This window comes from Mustela nigripes, chromosome 3, assembly GCF_022355385.1.
Source record: "Mustela nigripes isolate SB6536 chromosome 3, MUSNIG.SB6536, whole genome shotgun sequence".
In the NCBI taxonomy this organism is placed as follows: Eukaryota; Metazoa; Chordata; class Mammalia; order Carnivora; family Mustelidae; genus Mustela; species Mustela nigripes.
The window spans coordinates 80,493,755-80,517,358 of NC_081559.1; the positions used below are offsets into that span (position 1 = coordinate 80,493,755).

Consider the following 23,604-nt stretch of genomic DNA (forward strand, 5'->3'; position numbering starts at 1 on the left):
TCCTTGCTAAGTGAGGTTCTTGCATATCTAAATGAGGTCTCTCTTCATTCTTTACAGAAGTCTTTCTCTCTCATTCCTCAAAGATAATCACTTTCCTTTATCTAAAGAAGGTTTCCTCTCCTTGTTTCCAAATAATCTGTCTCAGCCAACTTTGGTTTCCTTCACAGCACTTGTAACCGTGACTAATTTTTTTGGTTAGGTTCTTTGTGTCTCCGAAAAGGGAATGTAAACCACACTGAGAGCAGGAACCAAAGTTGTGTTTTTCATCTTGGTGCCTCCAGTGCCCAGCACTGTGCTTTGTGTAGAACAGACACTCAGGGCATTTCTTTTTCTGAATAAATAGGAAGAAAACTGAAGAAAAAGTCTCTTTTGCTTAAAAACTTAACTCCTGATTATTTTGTCTTCTGCTCATTTTATCCAGATGACTGCTGATCCTATTTTTTGGCCAGGGATTGATTAGATCAGTCCTCTGAAAAGAGGAATCTGTTTGGCACTTAAAATACAACAGTTCTGAAACAAGTTTTCCATAAAGGAAAATACTAATAATATTTAGAATTGCCATATTTTTAAAAATATTTTATGTATTTAGTTGACAAAAAGAGCACAAGCAGGGGGAGTTGTAGACGGAGAGGGAGAAACAGGCTCCCACTGAGCAGAGGGCCCAATGTGGGGCTCATCCCAGGACCCTGAGATCATGACGTGAGCCGAAGGCAGAGGCTTAACTGACTGACCCACCCAGGCACCCCATAGAACTGCCATACTTTAGAATAATTTATATATATATATATATTTTTTTTAAAGATTTTTTATTTTATTTATTTGTCATAGAGAGAGAAACGAGAGCAAGCACAGGCAGACAGAGTGGCAGGCAGAGGCAGAGGGAGAAGCAGGCTCCCTGCCAAGCAAGGAGCCCGATGTGGGACTCGATCCCAGGATGCTGGGATCATGACCTGAGCCGAAGGCAGCCGCTTAACCAACTGAGCCACCCAGGCGTCCCTATATATATGTTTTTTTGTTTAGCATTCAAGATACAGAAAGTCTGTAGCTGACCACGAGCACAGACAAACAAACCCCTCCCAAAAGACAAAATATAATACCAAAAAATCAAGATGAAACATCCAGACTCTAGCTAGCATACAATTTTCACAGGGTTTTTTGACATGTAATTGACACATGATAAATTTTCTATATTTAAAGGTAAAGTTTGAGCAACATACATTTTTAAATGAGATGTAACCCTGAAACTGCCTTATAATGTGTTATTAGGATGAGTAAACTATGTTAAATAATACATGTATGTAAGAACACCAAATGAATCTAGAAGATTATGCTCTCAGTGAATGCTTTTTAAAAAATTGGGATAATAGCAAGAGAATGATTTTTCTTCCTAAATTATAAGTTATTATTAATGCTTTGTTCCATTTAAAATCCTACCTTCCCTTTTGTATTTTTGCAGGATATTTCTTCTGGTGGGAGCACCCAAAGCAAACACTACCCAGCCTGGGATTGTGGAAGGAGGACAAGTCCTAAAGTGTGACTGGTCTTCTCACCGGGGGTGCCAACCAATTGAATTTGATGCAACAGGTAAAGGTTGAAGCAGTGGTCCCTTTTCTTACTATTTGATATTTTTCCCTCTCTTCCCTTCCCTCCTGTTGGGGAACAAGAATACTTGTCTCCTCTAAAAGTCCTTCTAGCTGGACTAAGAATCGAATTGATATGAGACACAGGAGAGAATGAGAAGTGCCAGAAAACCATGGAGACATGGAAATTTCAAAGATAGGCAAAATGAGGTATATATCTGAACTAAGGAAAGAGGGAGTAGGGGGCTGGGATTTCAGAGGAAAGGAATGCATTCATGGAGTGGTAAGAAAAGCAGATATTTGGGGCACCTGGGTGGCTAAGTCGGTTAAGCTCTGCCTTTGGCTCAGGTCATGATCTCAGGGTCCTGGGATCTAGCCTGTTGGGGCTCCCTGCTGAGCAGGGAGTCTGCTTTCCCCTCTCCTTCTCCCTCCCCCCTGCTCATGCTCGTGCTTTCTCTTTCTCTCAAATAAATAAATAAAATCTTAAAAAAAAAAAAAAAGAGCAGATGTTTGATAATTAGATGTTTGCCCTCCCATACAGATGGGTCACTCAGCTAAAATTTATCTCTGTTAGTAACTACTCTGGGAAAGACCCTCAATTTAGCTTCTCTGTGGTTAAGGGGACAAAAGCAGTCTTTTGAGCTGGCAGGATCTCAAGTGTCTTCAGCTCAAAATAATCCATATGCCAAAGTGGTGCATTCGGGAATAGAGAGACAGCAGTCCTGAATCCCTTCATTCCACCTATTTGGTATGTTTTAATATTATTTAATTTTTGAAAGAACTTACCTTAAGTGTAACTACTTAATGAAACAATGTATATAAGCAACTCAATATCCCCAGAGAAAGTTACATGAACACTAAAGACGTATTATTTTTTCTTATAATTTTGTGGTATATAAAAGCCTTAACAGTACATGGCGTTTTCACTATTTTGGATGTCTTCAATTTCAAAGTGATAGTCTGTAGAAATCTGGGGAAAATCTATTAAAATGTTTTTGTACCTCTTCGAAGAAGAGGGAGCAAAGCTTTCTGTCCTTTTTTCTGTCAGCAAAATTGAAGAATTTTGACAATTGTAGATCAACTCCCTAATCTTGAAATAATCTAAGCCTTGAGTTGTACTACCAAAACCAGTTGTGGAATCTTTTATATTCAAGTAGATTTGGTTGACTTAAAAAAAATTCTTACCCCAGATTTACTGGGGGAATTATACATTATTGTTTGGATAACATTAAAATCTTATCTACAGGGATAAATTTCTTTATCAGTCAGGATTGTGGTAGAGAGGAGAAAAATCACATAAGGAAGATGAGAAGAAATAAGTTGAGTTTTAATTTATATCTATGAAAGAAAATATATATAATCCTGTACACATATGTATTAGTATATTTATCTACATTTGTGAAAACTTAGAGAATCTTCAAAGAAGTAATATGACATCATTCTGGTAAAATAGTTTTACAAAATTTTTTTAGCACTTCGGATTTGCTGGGCTTTGATAGAATATTTTAAGGTGAGCCTGAAGATAAATGATTTTTTTCTTTTCCATATTGTTGTTTCCTGCTAGTTCTAAAATATAGTAGTTCTGGGAATTACATTAGTGAAACAGGAGTCATGATGTAGATTGTTCCATTTGACATCCTGATCAGTGCCAAAATGAGTGTCAGTCATTAAACTAACTTTTAATGGAAATCAGGTCATGTTTGTTTTTTTCCACTTGAAATCGTCTACAATAAACCCTGTTGTTTTTTCCGTATATGGCTGACATTTGGAAAAACCCCAAGAGTATGTAAATAGGCTCAATTTTACCACAAATGGAGAAATACCAGTGACTCAAAATATTAATGGTCAGGGCATTTATATTTTCTAACAAAATAGAAATGATAATAGAATGAAACTGTAGTTCAGTTTTGATAGGTGGTACTGTTGATATATTTCTGTATTCAGCACTACTTTTATGCAGTATAAGATAATTTTTTTTTAATATTTGGCTTTATATACTATTTTGTTTATTCAAAAAAATAATATATGTACTTGGCCAAAAATTTCAAACAGTCCACAGAGGGTATATGATGAAAAATAGGAGTCTGTAACATCAGCCTGCTTAAAGGCAATTGCATTAAACAATTTCTTTGATCTTTCTAGAATTTTTTTATTCCTACATATGTGTATATCCTTCAGAAAAAAAAACCTCACAAATAAGAATATACTAAATACTTCTGTACGCGCCTGACTCCTCCACGCCCCCTCCAGCAATATAAATCCTTTGTAGATCTTTCTTTTCCATAATTGATATATATTGATATATGTATGTATTTACTTCATTCTTTGCAAACCACTGATAGTATTTTATTCTTTAGTATATATAACCTAATTTATTTAACTCGTATTTCTTTTTGTTGGACATTTAGGTTGTTTCTAGTCTTCTGTAATTATAAACACTCCAGTAGTCAAAAAAATCTTGTACTCATGATTTGTGCAAATATGTGAGTATGTTTATAGGATAAAGTCCTAGTAGGGGATTTTAAAATATATATATTTAAAGTTTTGGTAGATATTGCAGATTACTCTTCACAGAGGTTTAGGCTCCTTCAATTATGTTTTCTGATATCCATGACAGTACCACTTATCACTGTATATTTATCTATGTCAATTTTATATGGGATATTGTTTCATATATTATGTATTATATATGTTTTATTGTTTTATATGGTTATATTAATTTGCATTCCTTTAAGGGTAAGAGAAACATCTTTTCATTTGTTTGTAAGCCATAGTATTCCTTTTTCTGTATGCCAGTTTTAATATATTTGCACATATTTTTTGTTGATTTGTGATTTTAAGAAATGAATCTCAGTTGATGGTTTTACATCCTTTTGGTTGCTTAGGCCAAAATCTGGAGTTACGCTTGACATTTTATCTGTCAGCAAATGAAGATCTAACTGCTTCTTGACATTCTGCTGCTAACATCCTGGTCTAAGCTACCATTGTCTTCCACCCGGACTGTTGCTCTGGACTGCTGAATTAGTGTGCTGCCAGGAAGGAGATGGTACACTTAAATTGGGACGGTTTGAGGAGCTTTTAGTAAAAAGACTGTTTACAGAAAGTACGGTGCAAGGTCTCATTAAAATTGGGCCTCTAGGCCTGAAGGGAGACAGGAAAGAGCAGTTAAGGAAAGGGAGTAGTTACCAGAATCCAGAGGATGAGGTAGAGAGAGCCCCAAGACAGGGGCTGCGGCATTTGTCGGAGGGTAGTAGTCAGCCCAGAGTAACTGGAAGGGAGGAGCCAGGGAATAAAACCTGACCTCACCCTTCTTCCTCCCTGTAATCCTGTGTGTGCTCCCCACTGCTGGAATCCTTCTGGGAGCGAGCAGGCATGGCATCCTGGGCAAAGATCAGGGTGCATAGGAAACCTGGAGGGGCAGTTGGAAGAGAGCTAGCACATCTCACTGTTCTCTCTACTGCCTTGTTCGCCTCTGGACTGTTCTCTACAGCAACCAGAGTGATTGTTTTAAAACATTCAGATGACAATACTCCTGCTTGTATTCCACTACTCTCTTCCCATATGTCTCATAGTAGCTGAGAGGTCCCTGAGTATTCCAGTCCCCTGTTTGTATCTTCACCTCCATCTTCTGTTCTTCCCTCCGTTTTCTTCCAGCCTCACTTGGCAGGGGCTCATAAACAAAGCACACAGTCCCACCTCATCCTTGCGTGGGCTTTTCCTCTGCCTGGAACATTGTTTGCTCAAATGTCCATCGGGTGCCCCCTCCACCCCTAGCTTCAAGAATTGCTCAAATACCATCTTCTCAGTAATTCTCTGACCATCTTATTTAAAACTGCAGTTACCCTTTTCCCACTTTGTACTCGGTCTTCTTTTTGCTTTATTTTCCCCTGGAATACTCACATAGCTACATAAGGTATTTAACGTCTCCTTCTCTCCATTAGTTTATATGTTCCATGAGGACAGGGTTTTTTTGTTTTTGTTTTTGTTTTTGTTTGTTTTGTTTTTATCTGTTTTATTCACTGCGGAAACCCTAAAGCCTACTACAATAATGTGTGTTGCCTAGCACAAGTTGGGACTTCTGAGACTTCCCTCGCGAAAAGAATATACAAATTAAGACTTCATTTTTTTACATTGGAATACATTCATTTCTTATGTTAGAATTTTTGTCCACATCATGTTCATTGGAATTTAAGAAAGAGGACAATGTAGATTGCAATAATCTAGTCAAGATAATGTGTATCTGGATAATAGACTGTGTCTTGACTGTGGAAGAGCTGCTTACAATTTAAGCATCCCCTCAACTTGCCTTAAACCTCTCTCCTGAGGCGCTCGCACTCTATCCAAGCCCAAACACATAAGCATCTCCACACCGCAGATGCCTTTTATCTTTTCCAGCATCTCAAGGGAGATAGTGGCTTTTCTGTCTTTCCATCATCTCAGTCACATTTCAAGGGAGAGAGTAGCTAAGGGGATGCGTGTGGTTTCTAGAGGCTACCGGCCTGGGCTCAAACACTGGTCCTGCCATTTATTGTGGTTTAACTTGCATGGTTACTGTCTTTTTCCTCCTGCAGTGTCCTCCTCCAACCTCCTCCTGGGTATGCATTAAATTGAATGAGTTAAAAATGTGTGAGTTCAGCCATGTAAGGTGCTTGGTACAGGGAGCGGCACATCACCGTGGTTCAGTCAATACAGGCTGCTTTGTATTGTTATCACCTGCTCGCTCAGCCTTCTCATGGACCCTGCCTGTTCCTTCATTATTCTCTATGTCTCTGTTCTTCATTTGCCCTTTTTCTTCCCTTTTAACTTGCAAATATGTTTAAATTGTTTCTACCTGAAAACTAATCAAAACAGCGTCCCCGTGAACATCATTATTTCCTTTTAGTCATTTTCCTTTCTCCTTTTATCACATTCAGCAAATTGAATGCTCTTCATCACTTCCCATGTCCAGCCACTTCAGTCTGGCCACCCAGCAGGGGCTCTGACTGAAATCTTTTTTGACTGCCTACTCAGTGGTCCCTTGGGGTCCCTCATCTTGTTGGACCTCTCACAGTTTGCCTTGCTGACCATTCCTTCCTTGTTTTAAAGTCTCTGCTCTTCGTCCGGAACTATTGTGTCCCCTTATTGTTCTTAACTTTCTTGATTCTGTAGTTGAGTTTGCCCTGTGCCGACTCTTTCTTTACTTTATATTTGTTGTATGTTGTAGTGTCTTGAAAAGAGAATAGGCCTTTCCGGTGTTGGTTGGAAAAATTACCTCCCTTTCTATATTCTGTAGTACATTTGTGGGGTGATCCTGAATAATTTAAATTAGGTAGTTATCTGCTACTTTATTGTGTTTCTGGGTGCAGAAGAGACTTTAATGGTTAAAAGGGCTCCATCTTCATATTTTTAATATTTTGAAAATAAAATTCCCAGAATCATTTAAATCAGCTGTGGTAGACAATACAACTATTCCTCAGTATCATGTTTCTAAAACTCTGGAGAAAAACCTTTGAATTTAGGTACACTCATATGACTTTTTCTAGCCAATAAAACATGAGTAGAAGTGTATCACTTGTGGGCAGAAGGGTTTAGGAGTTGGGGTGTTATTCTGCCTCTCCTCTTACCAAATGCTCTAGTGAGTAGTGATAGTTTAATGATAGAGCCTCCATCAGCCAGGGTCCCCCGAGTGAGGAAGGCGTGAAGCATAGATGCTTACTAACCTACAGTGTACATGTACAAAATAATTCTTGGTTGTTTTCAGCTAAGATTTTAGGGATGCTTGTTATTATAGCATAATGCAGCCTAACTGAATAATACATGGAGGTACAGTAAAATTGAATATTCTGTTGAAAATTGGTTGTTGAAACCCTTTCCTGTTCTGCATGCCGACTTGATCTTACTAAGTTTTTTGCTCCGTTTTACTGGATCCTGAGTGGTTAAGTGACTAGATATCATTGCTTATACTGAAAATGGTCCCTGGTTGGTAAATTGCATTTAGACTGGTTGCAATTATAAACAGACTGAAATTCATGATGGGGATGCTGTACATAGCTTTGGGGTTCCCTGAGTACAGTTAACAATAGATGGCATGTCCTCTGTGGGCACTCTGGAACTCTGGCAGTGGAGTTATTACAAGAGAGGCTTTGAAGCCAGGGTAGCTCCTATACCCACATATCTGGTTTCTTCCTGTGTGAGCTGTCACTTGGTGAGGCCAAGAGAAGAGCTCTGGACAGCTGTATGTACATACTGCTGCACAGGCAAGTTCATGTAAGCACTCTCATTTGGGAGGTATGTCTGATTCTGTCCAGTGTCCAGTCTCTAAAGAGACTGCTGGTATGTGTGGCCTTTGGTAGTTTTTTGAGTCTGAAAGTTCACTCCAACCTTGAGAAGTCTCCCTAGTGATTTTTGCTGCAACATTTGATGTTTGTAACTGCGTGAAGTACTTTAGGCTCCTTTGTTTCCTATGCTGTTTATCCTTAAAAAAACAAAACAAAACAAAACGGAATAGTGACTTTATCCCTTCCTATAAAAAGAACAAACCTCAGCTAGCTCCAGAATCACTATAAAAATTTTTATAGTAAGGTGCTTTTGGGGGATGTATAAATGCTTGCTGTTAAATCATACATTTTGAACAGCCTTTGCTATTGCCAAGTTTCCCTCCGCTTCCTTTCTGTCAAGTTCTGCTATACAGGCAGTCTTAGTGCACTGAACACAGCTCTTTTTCTTTATTAAGGTAAAATTTACATTGATTTTTTTTCTTTTTCCTTTTTTTTTTTTCCTTTTCCTAGTTATGTTATGATGTATTTGTTTTCCTGGCTAGACTAAGCTCTCCAAACCAGGGAACAAACTTATTTCTGCTTACTGTTGTATGCTAGTGTATGGAGAGGTATCTAGCATTAGGGTAGAATGCATAGGTGTGTATTTTGCATATAGGTGTTGGGTTCTTTGTGAAAAGCAATAAAAATTGACTTTAGCTACATTTAACTGAACAGAAATTTATTAGAGGGATATTGGTAACTCACTAGTTTTCTGAAAAATGGGCAAGAGAAGCTAGCAGAGGAACTATCGATACCGTGTTTTATTACTACTAGAATTGCTGTCGTTGGCCAGGGACACCATGAGAATGATTTCTGATCTCTCTCTCTGCCTCTTTGCATCACTTGCTAGAGATTTAGAGCTTTTGTGGTAGTATTTGATGGTCTGAGTCTAAGTCTCATGCCTGTGAAAATCAGGAAAAGCCTGGCTTATCTAGCACAACTAAGAAATGATAGGTTATCAGCTTGTAGAAATAAAAGTGTCCTTCAAAAGAAGAAAAAGTATTGAAGCAAGAGGGTGCATATTTCTCTTTTTGGCTGGAAAAAAAGGTAATGGAAAGAAAACATTCTATACAAATACAAGGTGTGTATATTACTGATCAAAAACAATTCAGGGGCTAATTTTACTTTTAGTGTTTACCAAAGATGTCCCTGGATATTTAGGGAGTGTGTAATTTATTAGAAGTCAGTTTCACTGTAGCTGGTCATCTGCATTAAGACATAGTAGCTAAAGGAAGGAAGTCTAGATTTTGATTTTAAGATGGCGTAATGCTTAGTTTAAGAAACTAAGGAAGCTCTTACAGAAGAAAAACAGATACGCTTACTGTGCTTTTTTTACTACCCGAGTGCATGATTTTAGGTAGTTGGGGCAGAGGAAGACCAGTCTACATTTATTTCACTTCAACTTTGAGTAGTAGGCAAATACATTTATACTGAAATAAAGAAAGCATAACTGGGAAGTTGAACTCTGCTGGCATCTTTGAAGAAGGCTTTACAGCAGTTGGTGACATTTGAGCTAGCTAATGAAAAAGGAGATGGAATTCACCAGACGTAGAAGAGGGTTCCACGTGAAGGAAACAGTATGTGCATAGATTGGTAAAAGATGTTTATAATGAAAAGTCATTCTGTGTGACCCATGTATGTAGAATCTATGTGAGTATCAAGTTTCTATGTATAGTGTGAGGGCAGTAAGTCCTCATTGAGGACATGAGAGAAATGAAGTTGAAAGTAAGCTGAAGAAACATCTAAATGAATTTAAAAGGTTCTCTAAACCAGCAGCCTAACGAAATCCAGCGACCATGAAGCCTAACACATGCAGAGCATGGTATTAAAAACAAGAGAATCTAGAGCTCAGTGGATAGATCTTGGTTCTTTGTCTTACTATGTCGGTTTGATGTGAAAATTACAGAGAAAATAACACTTTCAGTACCCAAATTATTAATTTTATTAGTCATTATTTTTATAGAATTATATATAGGTTATATGAAGTGATGGATATTATCATGGATATCCTCAAAATATTGTATAGAATGCCTTTTAAACAGTAAGGGAAAATACAAGGTTCCATGATTGAAAGTTTCAGTAGAAAATTCAGTGCAAAATGGCAAGTGTAATTGCTGCTTTGATTTTTTTTTTAAAGATTTATTTATTTATTTGACAGACAAGAAATCACAAGGAGGCAGAGAAGCAGGCAGAGAGAGAGAGGAGGAAGCAGGCTCCCCGCTGAGCAGAGAGCCTGATGCGGGGCTTGATCCCAGAACCCTGGGATCATGACCTGAGCCGAAGGCAGAGGCTTTAACTCACTGAGCCACCCAGGCACCCCGCTGCTTTGATTTTTGAATGATATTTATGTATGACTGAGCCTTCAGGAACAAAAGGAAACCTCAGCCTAAAATTTCTTATCTCTTGGATTTGTGAAATTTAGCTTTCAAACACGTTGTGTTATTTTTCTTTCAGTCTACTGACTTTTGCTTGCCATTTTTTGGGTTAATTTCTAAACATAACCTTTATTGCATTCCTAGTTGTGTCCTTTTGTGTGACTTCTTTGTTCTTCTTTTCCTGCTGATTTTCTTGACATTATATGTAAACAGTCACGACTAGGATGTAAAAAGGAGAATCTAATGTCTTCTTTTACAAATATTTGGATAATGATTGAAATAGTACAACTTGGGACACCTGGGTGACTCAGTCGGTTAAGCTGCTGCCTTCGGCTCAGGATCATGTGATCCCACAGTCCTGGGATCAAGTCCCCCAGTCAGATTCCTTGCTCAGCAGGGAGCCTGCTTCTCTCTCCATCTCTGCCTGCCACTCTGCCTGCTTGTGTGGGCACGCTCTCTCTCTCTCTCTCTCTCTCTCACAAAATAAATAAATAAATAAATAAAATCTTAAAAAAGAAAGAAAGAAGTAGTACAACTTGCTTTGAATAGTAGCCCTCTTGGATTTTTAAACCCATTGATCTAATGACTGCGCACCATTTGTAGGTTTTAACCAAGGTCTGCATATGGCTGAAATGGGTTTTTCCCTAAATTGACAGAATAATATGAACTTTGAACCAAAGTAGAATTAGTAAAAATGAAAACATCATTTTGGTGATTTGTTTATCTTATGTGAAGTTGATTAAGAGTAGAAAACACAGTTAATCTATCTGAATGTGGATGTGAAAAAGTAGGACTTAGGAACGCTGAACATATGCTTTAAGATTAATGTGTTTTAGGAAGTAAAAATATTCTAAAATATATTATATTGGGTTGTAAAACAATGTCAAGAATATTCAATTCATGTAGTCTACGAGATCTATCTAGTCCATTTCCTCAATTTTGTCTTCATGCCCGAATTAGTTTCTTATTGTTGTTGTAACAAGTTACTTTAAACTTGGTGGCTTAAAAAAAAAAAAAATTACTTATTTGAGAGAGAGAGCATGAGAGGGAAAGAGCACAAGCAAAGGGAAAGAGGAGAGGGAGAGGGAGAAGCAGGCTTCCAGCTGAGCAGGGAGCCGGATGTGGGACCTGATCCCAGGACCCTAGGATCATTACCTGAGCTGAAGGCAGATGCTTAATGACTGAGCCACCCAGGAGCCCCTAAACTTGTGGCTTAAAAATAGAACAAATTTATTATCTTCAGTTTTGGAGGTCAGATGTCCAAAATGCAAATGGGACTAAAGTCAGGGTTTTGGCATTACTGCCTTCCTCCTGGAGGCTCGAGGGAAGAATCTGTTTTCATACCTTTTCCAGCTTTTAGAAATCACCCACATCCCAGCAAGGGCTAATCTGGTCCTTCTCTGGCTACATCATCTTGTGATTATAATGCAGAGAAATCTTCCACATCAAGATTTGTAATTTAATCACATCTGGAAAGTTTCTTTTGCCGTGTGAAGACACATTCACATATAAAGTTCTGGAGATTAAGATGAGGAGCTCTTTGGGCATAGAGGCATAGAGGCATTTTTCTGTTACTCTTATATATTTTGTTGTTGGATACTGGTTATACTGTAAGCTACTTCAGGGCAAGAGCCATGCTTGTCAAAGTCAGCATTATTCCCTCTCTTGTTCTTTTTGTTTTGGCTCCGGGAGTATGAGGAGTGCAAATTTGACTTAGAAGACATAGGCTCACACTCCTTAGATGTGACCTTGGGCAAGTGACTTGTTTGCCAGCCTTCATTTTTCCCATTTGTTAAATAAACATAATACCTTCCCCCAAGGGTCATGGGGCAGGGGGGATCAAATGAGATGATGTCTGAAGGTGTTTTGTAAACAGTGAAGAGATACACAAGTGAAGAAAGAGTTGTTTATATCATGCCCATAAAACAGCTGTGGGGAAGTGAGTAACCATAGAAAATGGAAGAAATAAAGATAATTATAGATATTCTTAAATGGATTATATTTGGGTTCCCGTTTGACCCATTACAGTGACATTTGGGAAAAAATCCTCTCCCTGCAACATGATTTCCTCCTCTATAAGGCAGATGTTGTGAACAGACTGACTACTGCCTAGTTTTCTCAGTGGTGAGTCTTTTCCAAAAAGATTAGACTGGTGATCTGCACTGAGGGAGGAGAACATATAGTACCTGGCCAAAGTCTCCTTTTAGAAATATGGGCTTTCATTAAGGAGGGCACATATTGCATGGAGCACTGGGTGTGGTGCATAAACAATGAATCTTGGAACACTGAAAAAAATAAATATGTTAAAAAAAAAAATATGGACCTGGGGCACCTGGGTGGCTCAGTGGGTTAAAGCCTCTGCCTTTGTCTCAGGTCATGATCTCAGGGTCCTGGGATCAAGCCCTGCAGCAGGCTCTCTGCTCAGCGGGGAGCCTGCTTCCTCCTCTCTGCCTGCCTCTCTGCCTCCTTGTGATTTGTCTGTCAAATAAATAAATAAATCTTTTAAAAAAAAAATCAAAGCAGCAATTACGCTTGCCATCTTGCACTGAATTTTCTACTGAAACTTTCAATCATGGAACCTTATATTTTCCCTTACTGTTTAAAAGGCATTCTGTACAATATTTTGAGGATATCCATGATAATATCCATCACTTCATATAACCTATATATAATTCTACAAAAATAATAACTACTAAAATTAATAATTTGAGTACTGAAAGTGTTATTTTCTCTGTAATGTTCACATCAAATCGACATAGTAGGAAGAAGAACCAAGATCTATCTACTGAGCTCTGGATCCTCTTATTTTTAATACCGTGCTCTGCATGTGTTAGGCTTTATGGTTGTTGGATTTCGTTAGGCTGCTGGTTTAGGCTTCCTCCTCTCTCTGCCTGCCTCTCTGCCTACTTGGGATTTCTGTCTGTCAAATAAATAAATAAAATCTTAAAAAAAAAATTTGTAAAAAAAAAAATATATGGGCCTTCCCTTGTGATTTTTAAGTATGTTCTTTGAGGGGTGCCTGGGTGGCTCAGTTGGTTAAGTGGCTGCCTTGGCTCAGGTCATGATCCCAGAGTCCTGGGATCAAGCCCTGCTTCAGGCTCCGTGCTCATTGGGAAGCCTGCTTCTCCCTTTGTCCCTCTCCCTGCTTGTTTTCAATCTCTTGTTGTGTGTCTCTCTCTCAGATAAATACATAAAATCTTAAAAAAAAAAAAAAAAAAAAAGTCCCTTAAAAGATGAAGAAGCTTCTATGTTTGTATTCCAGATTCAGTGAATGAATATCACCTCTCACTAACCGTATCTGTCTTAGAGAAGGTCAGAAGTCAGTTTACTTCCCTGCCTACCCATAACAGCTTGCTGGAACACTTAAACCACTTATTCCCAGAAGGGCTTGGCTGTAGGCTGTGGGCAAACCCACAAACTGGCTCTGCCAGTTCTCTGGTCAAGAAAAACACTGTGGAGTATTTTCTGGATATTACTACACTTTGTATTTAATAGAAAATAGAAAACTTTTAGCTGCTCTCTGACCTCTGTGCCATTCAATTTATAATTCATTGCACTTAAAATAATCAGAAACAGCCTAAGTTTGTCTTTGTTGTCTTTGTGCATTTTCTTTCAGAGTTCTGTCTCAGTGTCTCTACAGCTGTGACAGGACTGAGAATTAGAAAGCCAAGACACACAAAAAATTGTTTCCCTTCCTTGTTTAATACAAAATACATACATTAAAAACAATTTTTTTTTTAAAAGTAAGCTCAAGGCTTAAGGTGGGGATTGAACTCATGACCCTGAGATCAAGAGTTGCATGCTCTGCCTACTGAGCTAGCCAGATTGTTCCCCAGGAATTTTTTAAAAATTTATTATTATTATTATTATTATTATTACTATTATTCTTGAGAGAAAGAGAGAGTGTGTGCGTGCCTGTGAGGCAGAGGGAGAGAGAATCTTAAGAAGTTCCATGCCTAGTACTGACCCGAAGGCAGGGCTTGATCTTAGGACCCTGAGATATGACCTGAGCTGAAAGCAAGAGTGCTTTTTGTTGGGTGCTTAACTGACTAAGCCACCCAGATGCCCCAGGAATTTTGTTTTATTTAAATGAAATTGTTTCTTCTGATATAACCTGTCATTCCTTGGTACATTCCTTTCCACAGTTGGACAGCTGGGAGGCAACCTAGAAATCAGTTAATCCAATTAATCCATTTCCTTTCTTACTAGTCAAGTAATACATAAGCAGTTAGTTGTTATTTTAACACTTTAAATGTTTCACCAAAACTAAATTTAAATGAACCTTTAAAATCCATCTTTTTCCTGCTCCACTTTGACCAGATTCATACCCATTATTTTAAGACTTAACATTGACTTGGCTTTTTTTTTTTTTTTTTTTTTTTTTAAATCTTCAGTAAAGAGTTTTTGTTTTAAACTGTTAGATGCTTTCAGGATCATTTCCTTCTCATTGCTAGGAGGAAACAAACCAGCATTGATAAAGCAATAGAGGTTTTCAAAGGGCCTGTATTCTTTGTGCTGGCTCCCACAGAACCATCAGACTTGCTCATGGAAGGAGGAGATCTCGATTCTCTCTGTTCCCGGTGGTAGTCATATTCAGTAAATAAATAAATACAAATCCCAGTGAAACGAGCTTCATCATGTTTTCTTCTGGCTCTGCTTTTGACTTTTTTGGAAAACAATCTAATTTATATAAAATGTTTCTCAACACCTCTGTGTGAATTAGTGACACTTTCTCATCTTTGTAGATTGTGATTTCAGAACTTCCTTTTTATATTCACAAATAATTAGTTTTTCAGTTATCTGCAAATCCAAACACTTTTGAGTGTAGGGATTTTTATCTCATGTCATTTTAAGACAATACTGTTATGCTTCTGAAGACTTTTAAAGGCATTTTGAAGTTAAAGAAAATCACTCTGTAATACTGATGTATAGCTGCTAGCTATTTATCAGAGTTTCTTAAATTAAGAAACTGTTTTGTTACTAAGTCAAAGAAATCATTAACTTCTATTTTGGTTTTCCATAATATCTAGAATTTTTATTTTTTTAATGGATTATTTTTTGCAACATTCTGCTCAATAATTTGACTCTAAAACAGAATTTAAACATAGAGTAGAGGAATAGGAATAGTAATCCATACTCAGTTTACTAAATATTCTTGAATTTTATGAACTAAAGCTGCTTTATGTGTAGGGGGTGAAAATGTAAACATAAAATTGATTAGGAGAGAATGTAGGGGACACCTGGGTGGCTCAGTTACTTAAGCATCCTGCTCTTGATTTTATCTCAGGGTGGTAAAATCAAGCCCTGTGTCAGGCTCTGTGCTGGGTGTGGAGACTGCTTGGGATTATCTCGCCCGCTCTTTCTCTGTCTGTGTTCTCTCTCTCTCTCTCAAAAAAAGTTGGGGAGGGGGATGTAGGAGTTCCTGACTAAAGCTTTTATATGTGAAGATTGATACATTTCCACACACTACTTCCCACCCCCCACTTTTTAGAACATATAAATAATTCATATTCATTGGTTGAACAAATGAGAAAACACCAAGAGGTAAAAAGAAAAGAAAATCTCCCAAATCCCAACCACTGGGGAAACTAGTAGCCATAGGATTTATTTGTTTGTGTGTGTATAGTGTGTTTTTGTATGTACCCTGTGGCCTATGTAGATATTTGTGTGTGTGTCTGTACACATAAAATTATAGTTCAGTCTATTTCCTTTGGGGCATTTTGTTGCTTTTTTAAAGCTATTATACCAAAGCTTTGAACATGTTTATTAAGTCTTTGTTCATATTTTTATTTACTTAGAATTTCTAAAAATGAAACTTAGAAGCCAGTGAGATATGTTTTTTTTAAACATACGTCTGATACAAATTTGCTAAATAGGAAAAAGTGATGCAGCCTATCCCTGAATCAAGCTTTCTTAGTCTTGCTTAGTCCCACAGATGAAACATTTATGTTTTAATTTCTATTTCTGATTTCTAGGGAGGTTTAAGTCTTTTCTCATATGTTTATTAGCTCTTTCTATTTTTTTTTGGTATTTTCTATTCTTATTCTTTATCTGTTACCCTACTAAAGCATCTGTTTATTTCTATTAATTTTGAAAAGCAGTCTTTGTTATATACATACATTTTTGCTCAGTATTGCAGTTACCTCTGCACTTGACAGATTTGTTATTTGTTTTTTACAACAGCTTTACTGAGATGTAATTTACCATACAGCTCACTGGTGTGCAGTTCTTAAGTGTACACTGAATTGTACATGTTTATAGAGTTTTACAGCATTGTAATTTAATTCCAGAGCATTTCCCTCACCATGTTCATGGTCAGTCACTCTCCCATTTGCACCCCTAACCCTGAGCAATCACAAGTCTACTTTCTAGGCCTGTGTGTTTCCCTTCTCTGGATATTTAGTAGAAATAGAGTTATATACTATGTGGTCTTTTGTGTCTGGAAGTTCATCCATGTGGCCACATGTGTCAGTACTCCATTCCTCTTTTATTGTCTGGCAGCATTCTTGAACCCCTGGTTATTCATTCACCAGTAAATGTACATTTGGGCTGTTTCTTTTTGGTTACTGTAAATAATGTTGCTGTGAACAATCATGTGCAAGTCTTTAGACATATGTTTTCATTTCTCTTGGATGAATGCTAGGAGTGGAATTACTGGGTCATAAAGTAACTCTGTGTTTAGCTTTTTAAAGAAACTGCCAAACTATTTTAAAAATTGGCCACACCATACCATTTTACATTCCTACTAGCAATATGTGAGGATTCCAGTTTTTCCACATCCTTATGGACATATGTTGTTTTATCTCATTATAGTCATCCTAGTGAATGTGAAGTGATATTTCACTGTGGTTTTGATTTGGTAGACCTGATGGTTAGTGATGTTGAGCATCTTTTCATGTACGTATTGGCTATATGTGTATCCCTTTGGGAGAAACATCTATTCAAGTACTTTGCCTATTTTTAATTGGGCTAGGTGTGTGTGTGTGTTCATGATGTATACAGGTCTCCTATTGAATATAAGCTTTGCAGATATTTTCTCCTATGCTCTGGGTTGCCTTTTCACTTTTTTTTAATGATGTGTTTTAAAGCTCAAAAGTTCTGAATTTTGATTAAGTCCAGTTTGCCAACTTTTTATCTCTTGGACTTTGGTTTCCTAAATCTTGTCTAATGTAAGATTTTAAGGTTTATTCTTGTTTTCTTTTAAACATTTTATACTTTTAGCTCTTAGGTTTAAGTCTGTGATCTGTTTTGTTGTTGTTGTTGTTGTTTTGTATGGTTTGAAATAGGGTTTCTCATTAATCTTTTTGCCTGTGTAAGGGATCCAGTTGTCCCATTACCATTTGTTGAAAACAGTATTTCATTCCCATTGAATTTTCTTGGCATCTTTAAAAAAAAATCATTTGACTGTAAATGTAATAGTGCCATTGATGTCAAAATGTATTATATGTATTTCTAAACATGCTAATTTTAAGTCACTACTGACTGTAATACTCTGATTTCAAAGATGTTAATAGTATCCTAATATTTGTAGCTCCGAATCAGTGAAATACGTTATTTCACAAGAGCATTAGATTGCAAATACCAGTCCTGTCTGACTACCTCTTTATTGTTTTCTCCCAAACATCTTTGATAGTATTTGTGACTCCCTGAAGACATCTTACATAATTATTTGTTTATCATTTCTCTCTTAAAAGCCAGGGACCTTATCTTTCTCATTTACTGCTATATACGCCTTGCATTTAAATGTAGGAGGTACCTATGATTTTATTTAACTGAATGATCAAAGAGATTCTTCCTCTGGCCTGTTAATTTTCAAAATAAGTGAGCAATATTGGGAGATTTTTCTTTGATGCAAATTTATATGAAATGCAACTGAGCAAAAGTTACGTTTGAGGCAAAAAGCTGCTTAAAGAAACTTGTAAATTGTTTATTAAAAGATGACTGTGGGGTAAAGCATTGGTTTTTTTGTTTGTTTGTTTTGTTTTTATTGAGGTACAATTCATATGTGATACTTGTTTCAGATAGGCAGCGTAATTATTAGATATTTGTATGTACTACAAAATGATCACCACAATTAGTTACCATCTGTCACCATACATAGTTACAGAAATTTTTTTCTTGTTAGGAGAACTTTTAAGATCCACTGCCTTAGCAACGTTAAAATACATAATACAGTATTATTAACTATAGTTACCATGATGCTGTATATCACATTATTTTACTAGTCACTTGTTTGAGCAAAGAATAAGCTCTCTGAGGACCTAAATAATTTCTTGACCCATAGAGTCATATAATTATGAATAGGAACCAAATGAGTAAAAACACAGGTAACTTCTAAATAGAAGCTTATTGCCTTGGTTCATTCTTTTTGACTTTGGTTTCAAAAAAGAAGACATAATCTTGTTGCTCCAAAGGTTATTCTTTATGTATGAAAAGAAGAAACAACAACAAAACAAAGATTAGCTTTAGGGTGATAAGGTAACTTTGTCTTAAAAAAACATGCCCTGTAGAGCAAGTTCAATGTTCATCAGTGTCTTTTGAAACACTCGGAGGAAAGCGCTGGCTCCTAATTGGGGCAGTCTAAAGCTGTGACAGTTTGCTCTGCTCAATATGCTTCTGTCCTGAAATATTCAGTCATAGGGGTCTGATAAATTGCAATTGACAGTTTAAACGCAGGCAAAAAAAGACATTAAATTTTCAACCCTCTAGTGACTAACTTGCTAATTAACATCAAGTTTCTCTAGCAACATTTTTCTCTGTATTTTTGAAAGTGACAGTACAGAGTTTTATGTTATGTAACACATGTCAGTTTCTTCTCATTTTTACCATTGTGAGATACTCTTTTCCCCTTTAATTTATTTGGAAGATCAGAGCTGGTCTTCCAAGGTGTTTTATAGAACTATGGGTAGAAATCTTTGTTCATGGGGTACTTGGGTGGCTCACTTGGTTAAACATTGGGCTTTTGGTTTTGGCTCAGGTCATGACCTCAGTTAGAGCCCTGCGTTGGGGCCCTGCGCCCAGTGGGTAGTCTGCTTCAGGATTTTCTCTCTCCCACAGCCCTTCCCCCTCCCCTAAAATAAATCAACCTTAAAAAAGGAAAAATTTTTGTTCTTTCTTGACTGTTGCCTGAGGAAGCATTTCATATGGCTCTGCAGTCTCTGCAGTTGTCTGTGTCTAATTTCCCTTTCAAGGTTGGTGGTGTGGTCCAGGCAGTCTGTGGAGTCCCAGTGTCACTTGAAATGGTGACTTCAGGGCTGTGACTCCAACTATTTACTTCACTCAGGCCCCAGAATTGCTGCCAGTTTCAGCCAGGTTATGAATGAACCTCTTGTCGGTTTATTCAGAGAGTACACTTTTCTTTTCTTTCTCCTCACCCACCCCTCTGTTCACACTTCCTCTGGATGAAATTTACACCGGAAGCAAGTATTTTATTTCAAGATAATTATTTTAACTTTCTGGGAAAAAAGTTCTGATTGGTAAAGGAAAACTTCCTGTTGAGGAAACTTCTTGAAAATTTGGTAATCTGAGTTTGTGACCTTATTAAAACTGAAAGCATTCAAAGCAATGGATAATATGTATTTTCTTGAAGACTTTTGCCTAAGTTTTTTTTTTTTAAGATTTTTTTTTTTTAAAGATTTATTTATTTATTTGACAGAGAAAGATTACAAGTAGGCAGAGAGGCAGGCAGAGAGAGAGAGGAGGAAGCAGGCTCCCTGCTGAGCAGAGAGCCCGATGCAGGACTCGATCCCAGGACCCTGAGATCATGACCTGAGCCGAAGGCAGCGGCTTAACCCACTGAGCCACCCAGGCACCCTTTTTTTAAGATTTTATTCACTTATTTGAGAGAGGGAGAGAGAGAGAGAGCAGGGGGGAGGGGCAAAAGAAGAGGGAGAAGCATACTCACCACTGAACAGGGAGCCTGACTCAGGGCTCGATTCCAGGACCCTGGGATCATGACCTGAGCTGAAGGCAGCCTCTTAATTGACTGTGCCACCCAGGCTTCCCAGCTCTAGGTTTTTGAAATGTACTTTTTTTGTATCAAAAAGAACCAGAAAGGGGCTCCTGGGTGGCTCAGTGGGTTAAGCCTCTGCCTACGGCTCAAGTCATGATCAGTCTCTGCTCATCAGGGAGCCTGTTTCCCTCTCTCTCTGCCTGCCTCTCTTCCTGCTTGTGATCTCTGTCTCTCTGTCAAATACATAAATAATTTCTTTTTTTTTAAAAGAACCTTATAGCTTGATGCATTTTCGCACTTGACTGGTAGTCCTTCATTCTTATAAAAAACTATTGGGAATAGCTTGCCAAATGGAAAGAACTTTGGATTTTTGTGTTCCACAATACTTGGTGATGAAAATAAAACAAAAGTTTATAAAATTTTAAATTCTTTTCCAGGACATTTTCTAGCTTAAGCTAAACCTGTTATCCACAAAGGCAGATATCATAATCATTGTAGCAGCGAATGTTTTTGATGCTTGTTTAAAAAGGAAATAGAATATGGTGGCAGTTGAGAAGCTTATGCTACATGACAGTGTGGAGTCCTATCCTGTTGCTACTGCTGCAAATTTAGAGAAAAGTCTTTCTTCAGGAAAAAAGAAGTTCACAGAGATAGTTTATTAAAAGGAAACTTCTTCCACTTTTCAGGAATATAATTAAAGAAAAATTGCTTAGCATAGAGGGCAATTAAAAAACCCCATGGAACCCATTCTTAGCATGGCAGTAAATAAAGCTCTTGACAACCATGCCCCTCCTGACCCTTCCCTCTAGTCATAGCCAACAGCTCACAGTTTTCTGAAAAATTCAGTCATACCCACTCTTCCATTTCTTGCCACACATGTCCCTTGGCCTAGAAAGCATTCTCTTCCTTGTTCTCTGCCACCCTCTTCTGGTAACACCTCACACATTCCTCTGCCAGAGCTCCACCGTCATTGCTTGTTCTGTGCTTGTGTCTTTGTTAGGTATTTCCCAGGGTCAAACTCCTTTATTTGATCTTGCGTTAGGGTCATGACAAGACAACTACAACTTAAGGGTTTTAATCAAGAATGGAAAGGAATAAGGTTTTCCAGGTTAGAAGCCCATGATTGCAAAAGCAGGTGGGAATTGAACAGGGAATTGCAGGTAAGACTGTACATGACTTGTTTCTGGAGCTGGGGCCTGAGGGTAAGGCAACTCTTACCTGTAAAAATAAGTGTATCCTGGAACCTTGAAAAAAATTTCTCCATTATAATAATATTATATATTACACACCATTTTCTGAAGGGTTTATTGTGTTAATTTTTCATTTAGTCCATCTCAAACCCCAACAGTGCTTATTATGCTGTGCTTCTTACGTATATTAGAAGAGAAAGTAGATAAGAATGTGAGGAAATGTGTATGTTTCTTTTTTTTTTTTTTAAGATTTTATTTATTCATTTGAGAGAGCACAAGAGAGAACAGAGAGCATAAGTGGGGGAAGGGCAGAGGGAGAGGTTGAAGTGGACTCCCTGCTGAGCAGGGAACCTGACATGGGACTTGATCTCAGGATCCTGGGATCATGACCTCAGCCAAAGTCAGAAGCTTAACCGACTGAGCCACATAGGTGCCCAAGGGAATGTGTATGTCTCTTAAATCAAAATAGAAATATTCTTAAATGAAACTGAGGGAGGTAAGAATTGGTTAAATAAACTACTTTATGGCTATATAGCGATGTACTACATAACAATGAAAATAGTGTTGTAGGTCAACCTTTTTAATGTATTGTTAAGGGAGGGAAGGTATGTACATTTATATATAATAATAACTTCAATGTTTTGTAAATATTGGCTTAAAATATATATTCTACAGATAAAAGGATTTGCATGTATTCATGAAACAAGTCATTAGGATAGACACTAAAATATTAGCAGAGGTCATTTCTTTATGGGGGATTGTGGAAATTAGATGCATTCGTACATGTGGCTTTATGTCTTAATTTGTTTTGTAATGTTTTATAATCAGAGTATAATAAAGAGTTCAAATAAAAAGAAATAGAAGATATCCTATTGGGGCCTTATAATATATATAGTGTGTACTTTTTGGTTGCTATGCTGTTAACATTTTTAAACTTACATAAAATTTGAAACTGTAATATAGTGAACAATATATACTTCATCTGCATTCAACCATTTCTGCAGATATGTTAACATTTTTCCCCTAAGTATCAGAGCATGTATCTTCTAAAAACTAGGATCTTCCCTTACATAATCAGAACACTATTATCACAGCCTGGTAATGTGTTATTATTATAGTACGGTTATATACTGTATAGTCCATATTTAAATTTCCACAATTATCCTAACAAAGTTCTTTGTAACTTTTAAAAGAATTTTAGACACAAGATTCAAAGATCATATCTTCCATTGGGTTACTGTATTTCATTCTTCTTTCTTGAATCTCCGTTACTGTTTTGTTTTTCTTGACATTGACATTTTTGAAGAATCTGGATCAGGTCTTGTAGGCAGGAATAATTGTATTGGCAAGAATATAGTGATTTTGGATAGTCCAAAATGACAGAGGAATAGGAGACCTTAGTTTTGTCTGGTCCCAGGAATTCAGCTAGATAGTTGTCAGATCATTCTGAATACCTGTGAACTCAACCAGAGGTCTAAAAAAGAATAGGTGCAATTCTACAAACAGAAAAGCAACCACTTTCTGCAAGGTAGGAGGTGCAAAGAACTGAATCCGAGGTGATCTATGAGAAGATAAACTGCAGGGGGGTGGGGACTTCTTAGGCCAGCACCAGAAAGTAATATAGCAGTGGAGGGCAAAATCAGTAAAAGTCTGCTCCATTGAGGTGGCAAAATGGGGCAGAATCCTAGGTGGAACAGTGTGGTCTCAGGATCCCTGGGGTCACAGGAAGATCATGTGTGCCTGAGTGTGGCAGAGTTTCCAGGCATCAGAGTAGGAGGCCAGCTATGATCAGTGACCCCAGGATGGGCTCTCAGCTCCAGGTTGCCATGACCTGGAACCACGGCTCATTTGGGGCACGGCAAGGGACAGAACCTCAGTGAGACCTCCATCCCTTCCCTTGGAGGAGCTGTGCAAGTGCACGCTGTAGGAATTTGCAGGGTTTGGAGACTTGAAATGGGGTCATGGGCTGGTTGAGCACCATGCAGTTGGAGACCAGGGAAACCAGAGTGATTGCCAACTTTTCTCTGAGGGTGCACTGAAGAGTGGGACTTTCAGCTCTGGGACTGGAGATTGGGAGGCCCCCATTCTCATGGTCATCGTCATCCTCTAAAGGAACAAAAGCCACATAGAGCAATCAGGAGCAACGTACTTAGCCTGGCCCCCTGGCAAAGACAGTACAGTTCTGCCAGGGGGAAAGACACTTGAGAATTC

General features: G+C 37.7%; 1 protein-coding gene across 1 annotated transcript in view; it reads left to right on the plus strand.

The window, feature by feature from the left end:
* ITGAV (integrin subunit alpha V) overlaps window positions 1-23,604 on the plus strand; it is a 103,174-nt gene that overhangs the window by 10,368 nt on the left and 69,202 nt on the right. The window contains exon 2 of the mRNA XM_059394306.1: window positions 1,457-1,584. Coding sequence (XP_059250289.1) covers window positions 1,457-1,584 — 128 coding nt within the window. The remainder of the gene's footprint in view (window positions 1-1,456; window positions 1,585-23,604) is intronic.